The sequence below is a fragment of the Pipistrellus kuhlii genome, unplaced genomic scaffold, assembly GCF_014108245.1.
Source record: "Pipistrellus kuhlii isolate mPipKuh1 unplaced genomic scaffold, mPipKuh1.p scaffold_m20_p_8, whole genome shotgun sequence".
In the NCBI taxonomy this organism is placed as follows: Eukaryota; Metazoa; Chordata; class Mammalia; order Chiroptera; family Vespertilionidae; genus Pipistrellus; species Pipistrellus kuhlii.
This window is the reverse complement of record NW_023425584.1, coordinates 33,998,166-34,008,467: the sequence shown is the minus strand read 5'-3', so window position 1 is coordinate 34,008,467 and position 10,302 is coordinate 33,998,166. Positions and strand designations below refer to the sequence as shown.

The 10,302-nt window shown below is 40.6% G+C and overlaps 1 protein-coding gene across 11 annotated transcripts in view; it reads right to left on the bottom strand.

The window, feature by feature from the left end:
* Positions 1 to 10,302, bottom strand: part of NSD1 (nuclear receptor binding SET domain protein 1) — a 133,992-nt gene that overhangs the window by 28,671 nt on the left and 95,019 nt on the right. For all 11 annotated transcript variants that reach the window (XM_036424008.2, XM_036424009.2, XM_036424004.2 and 8 more), the window contains 3 exons: positions 8,638 to 8,779; positions 4,622 to 4,728; positions 1,266 to 1,470 (listed from right to left, as the gene is read on the bottom strand). In XM_036424008.2, coding sequence (XP_036279901.1) covers positions 1,266 to 1,470; positions 4,622 to 4,728; positions 8,638 to 8,779 — 454 coding nt within the window. The remainder of the gene's footprint in view (positions 1 to 1,265; positions 1,471 to 4,621; positions 4,729 to 8,637; positions 8,780 to 10,302) is intronic.

Genomic DNA, 10,302 nt, shown 5'->3' with positions numbered 1-10,302 from the left:
CAATTCCAGGAAACAGTCCTCTAGTGATGTATAATCATCTCACCTAGAATGGCTTCCCACTGGTTTCTTATCCTTGTAAATTTAAAATAGATGACAGGTCCAAACCCCTAAAATACGCTAATTCCAAATCACCACCAAGTTAGTGACTTCTCCACACACAAATTTCCAGGTACCACATCTGCCTAAGCAGTTTCCTCATCTAACTGACACCTCTGCATCTCCTTCAGAGGGAAGTGTGTTAACGAGGTCTAAAAGGGTATCAGTCCACACCTCACTGACTAGAACTGATCTAAAGCTCCACTCTGTCTCAACTGCTCTTTGTTTAGAAAGGGAACGTGTTTTAGTAAACGAGGTCAGATATGGAGTGGCTGCAGTGTTTGGACAGGTTCAAGCCTTGGACTGACAGAAGGGCAAGGTCCTCTTCTGGCAACGCCATCTATAAGTCCCAGCTTGGAGGACAAAGCCCTCCCAAGCACAATTACAGCCAAAGGCTATGGTTGTAAGCTTAACCTTATAATCTGACCCTGTAGTCCTATGTAGCTGAGGGCTGTGGGCTGAGGGCGGTGTAGCAAGTGCTGCCAAAATAAAGTTTGATAGAGCTCAGAGAATTGCAACAGGAAAGAAGTAGACTTGAAACTCACAAGAACATTATAAACATCTTGACCACTCTTTTGTTTTGCTTTGTGTGATCTAACTATAAAGATTCGGCTTACAGGTTGTGTCACTGATCCACCTGGCCCGAACTATATTCCCTTGTCTGTTTTCTTTAACACATTAAGCGCCCAGCCTGTTTTGTCTTCTGGACAGAAAGTATAGTGTCAGTCACCAGTGACTGGGACCTTACCATGTTAATCCTTACCGTCCCTCCTCTGGTTCACCACTGGCCGTGCTGGACACAGTTCAGTCAGAAAACCTGGCTTTCAATCCAGCTCCTACATCTATATGTTCTAATGAGACAAATCATCTCACCAAATTTGATTCTGAGTTTCCTTATCTACGTCATGGGAAAGTGAAAAGATCTCATCTTTATGGGTTGTTAGGAGGATAAAATAACATAACAGAAATAAAATACTTGATATATAGCAAGTGAATTTCTGTTCCCTTCTCTATAAAAATAGGGTTCTAAACTTTTGCTATTTAGTCCAAGATTAAGAACATGGACCCAAATCCCCTCAATACTATGCATGGGATGCATGGGAAGACCAGAGGGCTTTGAGAATTCTGGCTGAGAACAAGGAACACTCTTTACAGATTTTGGCACCAACCTGCTGGTCGCTTGGTTAGATTGAGACAGTCTGCATGGTAAACTTTTGGGCAGCCCGGCTTCTTACAGGAGACAAGCTGACCAGCATCCCCACAGCTGAAACACTCATCCTCTCGCTCCTTTGTGATTTCACCCTGGCTCCTGCGCTTCCCCTGTTGCTTCTTCTTGAATTTCTTTGACTTTTCTTCTGTGGCAATGGGTTGATTCTAGAGGTCAGATATTGAGTAGTCAGCATTCTGTCAACACATTAGTTGCATGATCTTGACCAGGTTAACTATTTTCTCTGTGTCTCAGTCTCTCCTCTGGGAAGAGACAGTCCTTATAGACTGTTGTAAAGGTATGAGAAAAGGCAGAAAAGGCACCTAACCCATCACAGTATTATAGTAAGGTACCCAATAAGTGGTTGTATTAATTAACTTTTGTACCAACTACCCTGCTACCTGAATGAAATTAGAGAGATATGTTCTTTTTGTTGACATACAGGCTGATGTTAAAGGTCACCCCTTTCATAAGTTTTATTTTTACATTAATTTCATAACTAAGGAAGACTTCTTTGTGTGCATACACATTTCTTAGTTTATTCAACAAACCTTCACTGAGCACTTAGTATGAGCCATGTGCTTGGAAGACACAAAAAATCTAGTTCATGGTCCTTGGCCTCAACAAGATATGCATTTTTATCTAAATCAAATTATGTCCGCCACTTAAGACAGATCCTAGAACAGCAGGTTTTCTCTGTGCTCCCATTCTTGGTCATCAAACCCAGTGGTTTTCATAAGCTTCTGCTCTTGAAATTCTCTTATTATTGATTCATGTGTGAAAAGTTGCCAAGACCTTAAGGATGCAGAAACTAACATTCCCAGTGTATATAACATCATTAAATTCGGGTTAAATTCGGTTATATTTTAATTTATAGGTAAAAAGTCAACTGGGCATCTGAAGGAATAAGACCATTTAACTCAACCAGCTAAACAAAATCCAACATAATATAAAAATAATTTTCCTTACTTAATAAAATAATTACTGGATACTCTTCATCTTGATGTGTAACTGCTCAAACAGATTATTATCTTTAGTTATAGGTTTCTATACTAATTTGAATTTTTCAGTTCTTAATATTGACTTCATAATCAAAAAACCATAATGGAAATACCCAACTAGAGTCACTGTATAATCTACTATGCATCAAAATTAAACATAAATTTTCAGTGTGCTGTTACTTATGAGAGAGATATCTAGAAGTATCCAGATGTTCAACTATTATGGTCCACCCATTATATAAAAAATTTAACAGTCACTAACAATAATGATTGAGAAGACTATGGAACAGCAAGGAGAGTTTATAATATTTAACAAAAGTAGGATGCAGACTTATAGACAATTCTTAACAGTTATAGAATTATAATTCAGTTAAACAGCATATATAAAATACTATAAACTCACAACAATGTTTATACTTTGTTACAATGATAAAATTAAGGATCCTATGTTTATTGACAGTATTATATAATACTAGAAGCCCGGTGCACGGATTTGTGCACTGGTAGAATCCCTTAGCCTGGCCAGCAATTGAAGCTTATGAGGAGGTAACAGCCGGCACCACCATGAGGGCCGATCAACGCTGGTTGTGGGGAGAGGCCACAGGAGGTTGACAGTAGGAGTGCACTGACCATCGGGGACAGGTCCTGCTTTGAGCGTCTGACCCCTGGGGTTTAGTGTGCATCATAGCGACTAGTTGACCACTCGTTCTGATCATTTTGTTGTAATGGTCACTTAGGCTTTTATATATATAGATAAGTAGCTTATTAGGAAATATGAGTAAGATTACCAACTGAGACCAATAAAAATATGGCAAATAACCCACTTTAAGATTTCTATTTACAGGCTTCTTAGCTAAAAAATATCCCCAGTTAGAAGTTAGATTGTTTAAAACACTCTAACAGTACTCAAAGATTCTCTGTGTCACCAAACTGATCATCAGAATTTTTACATAGCAAATTGCCAGTGACCATGATAACTATTCTCTGTCATTATTTCAAAGAGACACCCATGCAAATTGACCCGCACCTCCGCCACACCATCAAGCCATGCCCACCAGCCAATCAGAAGTGAGTATGCAAATTAACCCAACCAAGATGGCTGCTGCCACGGAGAGAACAGGAGGCTTGGGTTTCCCCGGCAATGGAGAAAGCCAAGCTTTAAACCTGCCCTGGCCTGCCTTGGCCTCCGCTTAAGGGTACAAAGTTTCAATTATAGAAGATAAATATATCCTAACAAAAATGGTAGCAGCCATGGAGCTGTAGGGAGAAGAAAGCTTGAGTTTCCCTTGGCACTGGAGGAAGCCAAGTTTCCACAGCCCTGGACTGCCTTGGCATCTGCTTAAGGCTACCAAGTTTCAATTATAAAAGATAAATAAATCCCAACAAAAATGGCTGCGGACAAAGAGCGAGCAGGAGGCTTGGCTCTGGTAAAGGCTAGAAAGTTTCAATTATAGAAGATAAATAAATTCAGATACCAGAGCCTCCGCTTGGGTCACCAGGGGTGTAGCCAGCCTGCAAACCGCCACAGACCCCTCACCCAGGCCGTCCCAGGCCCCAAGGGAACCACCTCCCTAATCTGGGACACTTTCAGGGCAAACCCGCTGGCCCCCACCTGTACAACAGGCCTCTTTCCTATCTAATCCTATCTAATAAAAGAATAATATGCAAATTGACCATCACTCCAACACACAAAGATGGCTGCCCCCATGTGGACACAAGATGGCCAGCAGGGGAGGGCAGTTGGGAGGAACCAGTCCTGGAAGGGAGGGCAGTGAGGGATAACCAGGCCAGCAAAGGAAGGAAGTTGGGGGTGGATCCAGGCCTGCAGGGGAGAGCAGTTGAGGGGGGACTAGGCCTACAGGGGAGAGCAGTTAGGGCGGACCAGGCATGCAGGGGAGGGCAGTTAGGGGGGACCAGGTCTGCAGGAGAGGGCATTTAGGGGCAAACAGGCTGGCAGTGGAGCAGTTAGGCATCAATCAGGCTGGCAGGGGAGTGGTTAGGGGGTGATCAGGTTGGCAGGTAGAAGTGGTTAGGAAGGCAGGCAAGCAAGCATTTGGGAGCCAACAGTCCTGGATTGTGAGAGGGATGTCTGACTGCCTGTTTAGGCTTGACCCTACCATGATCAGGCCTAAACAGGCAGTTGGACATCCCTCGAGGGGTCCCAGATTGGAGAGGGTGCAGGCTGGACTGAGGGACACACACCTCCATGCATTAATTTCGTGTTCCGGGACACTAGTCTCAAAATAAAGACCCAGTCCTGCAATGATAGGGCGGGAGGACCACACCACTATTCTCGATTCAAATGTTTAGAAAGTACCTTTGGCCTTACACCCAAAAAGCCACTGCAGTTTGGGGCTCCACATTTGCAAACAGTCTTTCCATTCCCAAGACATTCTAGGTTGTAGTTGAAAGTAAGTTCAGTGCCTGCATAAGAGACAATGAAAAGATTAATATCTGTGGTATTAATTATATTATTTCTGCATTAATAACAAAAAGTATGTTGACTTCTAAGGGAAATTATTAATTTTTGAAAGAATAAAAAATCAGCCCAGCTGCCATGGCTCAGTAGTTAAGTGTCAACTTATGAACCAAGACCCCATGGTTTGATTCCCAGTCAGGCACATGCCAGGTTGTGGGCTCAATCCCCAGTGGGGGTGTGTGCAGCTGATCAATGATTCTCATCACTGATGTTTCTCTCTCTCTCCCTCTCCTTTCCTCTCTGAAATCAATAAAAATACATTAAAAACTAACTACAAATCCCACTGTATTAATGAAATGTTAAGTTCCAATCCTATAACATTATTAATCACCTAATACAACTTAATAAGAGAAAAACTTAAATGGCTTAACAACTAATATTTAAACTAACTTTTACTAAAGAAGTGTTAATATCTCAAGTTGGTTTTTTGTTGTTGTTTTTTTTAAATATATTTTATTGATTTTGTACAGAGAGGAAGGGAGAGAGACAGAGAGCCAGAAACGTTGATGAGAGAGAAACATCGACCAGCCGCCTCCAGCACATCCCCCACCGGGGATGTGCCCACAACCAACGCACATGCCCCTGACCGGAATCGAACCCGGTACCCCCCAGTTCGCAGACTGACACTCTACCACTGAGCCAAACCGGCTTCAGCTCAAATTGGTTTTTAAAATTTGTTTTCTAACCATTCAGATCCAAAATACTGGTATATTAATTCATTACCAAAAACAGACAACAATTTACAGTGATGTGCCAGGTATTGGAAATGCAGGTATGAAGAAAACCTGTTTGTGCCAAGGTGAGCACCTGGCAGCACTAAAGGGGAGACATCTCAATATAGAATAATATGAGAGAACTCTATATCATAGACCTAAATAAAGTCCTGGCTTTACATCCCATATACATTATAATCTGAGTGATTTGAGCCCCAAGTATATCCATTAAATGGAGAAATAGCAACCTCATACAGAGGCTTGTTGAGAGAATATGATATAATAACATAGCAATAATTTGTAAACTTTTAAAAAGAGAAGTACAAATAGATTTTAAGGTAGGAAAAGTCTCCTTTCTGTTGTGCACGTCATCAAAACCAAGAAAGCAAATAAAACACATTCAAACTCAAAACACATTAGTAAAGGCCTAACAAATAAATACAAGAATTTTATATACGTATACCGAGAGGATGTCTCTGGGCAGAGGTAATGGCTTAGATGATAGTCATTCAGTCAAAATTGTCAAATCTTAAATTTCACTTTGCAGATGGATTCATCTACCTACCAGTGAGAATAATCAATATAGTTTTCCATCAAATATTAGAAATTGATTATTTATTTGGTCAAGCACATTTTTAAGCAACTAGCTTATATTTAGGGGTACAAAATGGTCTGAATACTAAAACCACTCATGGCCTGGTGAAAGGCTTAAAATGCAAGGAACCTGCAAGAACTGAGATTGACCAAGATAACAGCAGAATCATGTTTCCCCTCTCACATCCACTGTGAATTTACTGGACTAAATAACAGATAATTCTATCACACTATTATTATTAAGCAAATTAAAACTATATGATTCAATTTTCATAAATTTTATGTGCTTATAATGCAACTCAATGCTATACATAAGTATAAGATAGCAGGATACCTGAAATAATCTGCTGCTCATTCAGCATCCACTATGTAAACATAAGTACATAAGGGGATAAATTAAAATGTATCAGTGCACATAAAGGAAAGACTTCAGAGCATCCTAGAAGAGTCCAACATACAATAATCCTTGAGAGGTCTGAACTCATCGGGGATGGGGAAGGGAGTATATATGACACATGTGGGAGGCAGAAAATCACAGGTATGTGAAGAGCTAAGGAAGTTGGATGAGTAAGAAGAGTAGGCTGAAAAGTTCTGATTCCATTTGCCAAGGCCACAGTTCCTACAGGCACTCTGCATGGCATTCAGCAGATTCTGTCTCATTTTTCCATCACACCCATACAGACTGGAAGTCCAGTGAGGACAAGAAGATCTATGAATTGCCACACATGCTATCTGAGCTGATACAGGAGAGAAGAGAAAATTTGTAGCTAGATATGCCAGAGGAAACCATCCCCATGGAGACTACAGTTCTGAGAACAAATGTACTAGAGAAAGCAGTCAGGACAGATATAAGAACTAAAGTCATATAACCGAGTATCTTCTGAGTAATTAATACAGAGGAATCATACCCTCATCCTGGGGTCGATAGAGAGAAAAATGAAGAAAAGAATGAGAGAAGTGAAACCCAAAAATCCAAGTAACATAGGTATGATACCACATACTTTATAGCCCTTTTGCGAAGATTATATTAGGTAACATGTTTGGAACAGTGTCTGGCATCTGATAAATGGTAGCTGTTATTGTATTCACTTCATAATTCCTGTTACAATGTAGCAATTTATCGAATTTATTCTGAAGCCATCTATTAAAAAACTTGATACAAGTCATCATTTTTAAAAGCAGCATCACAGAGTAGACCACAGTGCACAGTGACAATCAAAATTTATTACCTTCCGCAATTAATACTTTAAGTAGTGCAACACGGGAGAGAACTAGTGGCTAAATTTTTGAAATATGAAAATTGTCAGAACCTTTAAAATTCTGAAAAGTCAAAACAACTCCTAGGCAGTATATTTAAATTATAGAGAAAAGGATTTTTTTTGTTTGGGGGGGGGGGGGTGGGGGCGGTGGTCCTGCGAAAGGGGTGGTAAGGAGCCATGGATTGCTGATGCTTTTCTAAGGCAAGATAAATCTATAATAACTAGAGGCCTGATGCACAAAGATTTGTGCAAGAATGGCCTTCTTGCCGAAACCGGTTTGGCTCACTAGATAGAGCATCGGTCTGCAGACTGAAAGGTCTCAAATTTGATTCCGGTCAAGGGCATGTACATTGGTTGCAGGCACCTCCCCGGTAGGAGGTGTGCAGGAGGCAGCTGGTCAATGTTTCTAGCTCTCTATCCCTCTCCCTTCCTCTCAGTAAAAAAAAAATCAATGAATTTAAAAAGAACAAAAAAAAGAACGGGCCTTCCTTTCCCTGTCTGCCAGCACTGCTTTTGCTCTGGAATGGGGCACTTTTCTGCCTTTCCACGCAGCGCAGAGGCCTTTAGGCGCCTGTGTATGCAAATTAACCCACAATATTTTTGGGTTAATTTGCATACTCACTCCAGATTGGCTGTTAGGTGTCTCGAAGGTACAGTCAATTTGCACCTTTTATTAGTGTAGATAAAATCAGAATATGCTAATTAGACCAGATGTCCTGGATGAAGCCAGGGCTATGAGAGAAGCTCAGGTCCTGGGTGCCTGCCAGTGGCCAGAGGGAAGCGAGGTTTTCATATAAAAGGTCTGGAAATGTATTCCTTTAAAATCATCCATAACAAAGCTTGAAGTCACCATGTAAAATGAAATGAATTAGTCACAAAAAAAGAACAAATCCTATATAATTCCCCTTAAATGAGATTCTTAGAGCAGTCAAATCCAGAGATGGAATTGGTGATTGCCAGGGGCTAGAAGAGGGGATAATGGGAAGTTAGTGTTTAATGGGTACAGAGTTTCACTAGGAGAAAATGACGAGTTATGAAGATGGATGGTGGTGATAGTTGTATATGTCGATGGATTTAATGCCACTTAAAAATGATAAATTTTATGTTATGTATATTTTATCACAACCCCACCATCACCAACAAAATCCATGCCAAGTACCATGCAAGTCTTTTATATATATCCTCAGGAGTTTGCAAACCTTGTTTTAGATCATAGGACATATGGGATTTTAAGATGATAAAATCTGAAATTCCATTTTTAGCTCCATATTTCTTAGGTGATTCTTACCTGCTTTAATGTCACTCAGGGCAAAAAGGCCAACACGGGTATCTCCATTCACAGACCACTTCTGTGTTTCACAGTTGGGCTGGCAGCAGTGATTCATGAACCGAGCGTAGTTTCCTTTGGGACCAGCATCAATGATCCGATCCTAGAATTCCAACAGATACTGCTCATCACTTTCTGAGAATTTTAACATACTAGAGGTTCTATGCATAGTTTGAGTCTCCCAGAAGAGTGATTATTATTATTTTTTAAAAACAACATATATTTTTATTGATTTCAGACAGGAAGGGAGGGAAATAGAAACATCAATGATGAGATAGAATTGATGATTGGCTGCCTCATGCATGCCCTCTACTGGGATCAAGCCCACAACCTAGGCATGTGCCCTTGACTGGAATCCAACCCGGGACCCTTCAGTTCGCAGGCTGATGCTCTATTCACTAAGCGAAACCGGCTAGGGCAGCACTGCATTCCTTTTTATGACTGAATAATATTCCATCGTTTGGATAGACTACATTCTTTTGTCTTCTTTTTCATTTTTAGTCTTTAGAGCACACTGTTTATCAGTTGATGCCCATCAGTTCACGGATATTTGGGTTGCTTCCATTTTGGGACTATCATGAACAATATTGCTATGAATGAACAAAACACTAATGTACAAATTTTTGTGAGAACATATGTTTCATTTCTCTTGGATATACATGTAGGAGTGGAACTGCTGGGTTATATGTGAACTTCTTGATAAACTTTTTGAGGAATGTTACCAAAGTGACTGCAGCATTTTATATTCCCACTAGCAATGTCTGAGAATTTTAATTTCTCCATATATCCACCAATATATTATTTGCCTTTATTCATTAACTTATTTATTCATATTTTATTAATTTTTAGGGAGAGAAAAAGGTAGCAGGATAGAGATAGAAACATAGATGAGAAACATCACCCAACTGCTGCCTTCTGCATGCTCCCTACTGGGGATTGAGCCAGAAACTCATGCATGCCACCTGACTGGGAATGGAACCATTGGTCTCTTAGTTCCTAGGTCAACACTCAACCTCTGAGGTCAGATGGAAAGGAGAGCTGCCAGGTACATCCTGTCCTCTCTGGTCAGGGTGGTGTGGAGGTGAGAGGGGGGTAACTCGCTGCTTTAGTCTAGCGAGACAGCTGAAAACCTGTGTGGAAGCTCAGAGCTTGAACCAGCAGGGCACGCTTCTAACATCTGCTCAGGTCCCTGCTCTTCCCATTGTGGTCAGCATCACTGCTGTCACGTGGAAGAAAAAGAAAAATTTAAAAACAAAACACTCAACCACTGAGCCACACCAGCCGGGGTTGCCTTTTTTATATGGTTATTTCAGTGGGTATGAAATGGTATCTCAATGTGGTTTTAATTTGCATCTCTCTAATGAATAATGATGCTGAGCACCTTTTCTTGGTTTTTTGGCCATTTGTAAATCTTTGGAGAAATGTCAATTCAGATTTTTTTTCTGTTGTTAATTCTCACCAGAGGGTATTTTCCCACTGATTCTTTTGTTTTTTAAAAATTTATTTTTATTGATTTTAGAGAGGAAGGGAGAGGCAGAGATAGAAACATCAATGATGAGAGAGAATCATTGATTGACTGCCTCCTGCATGCCCCCTAGTGGGGATGGAGCCTGCATTCCAGGCATG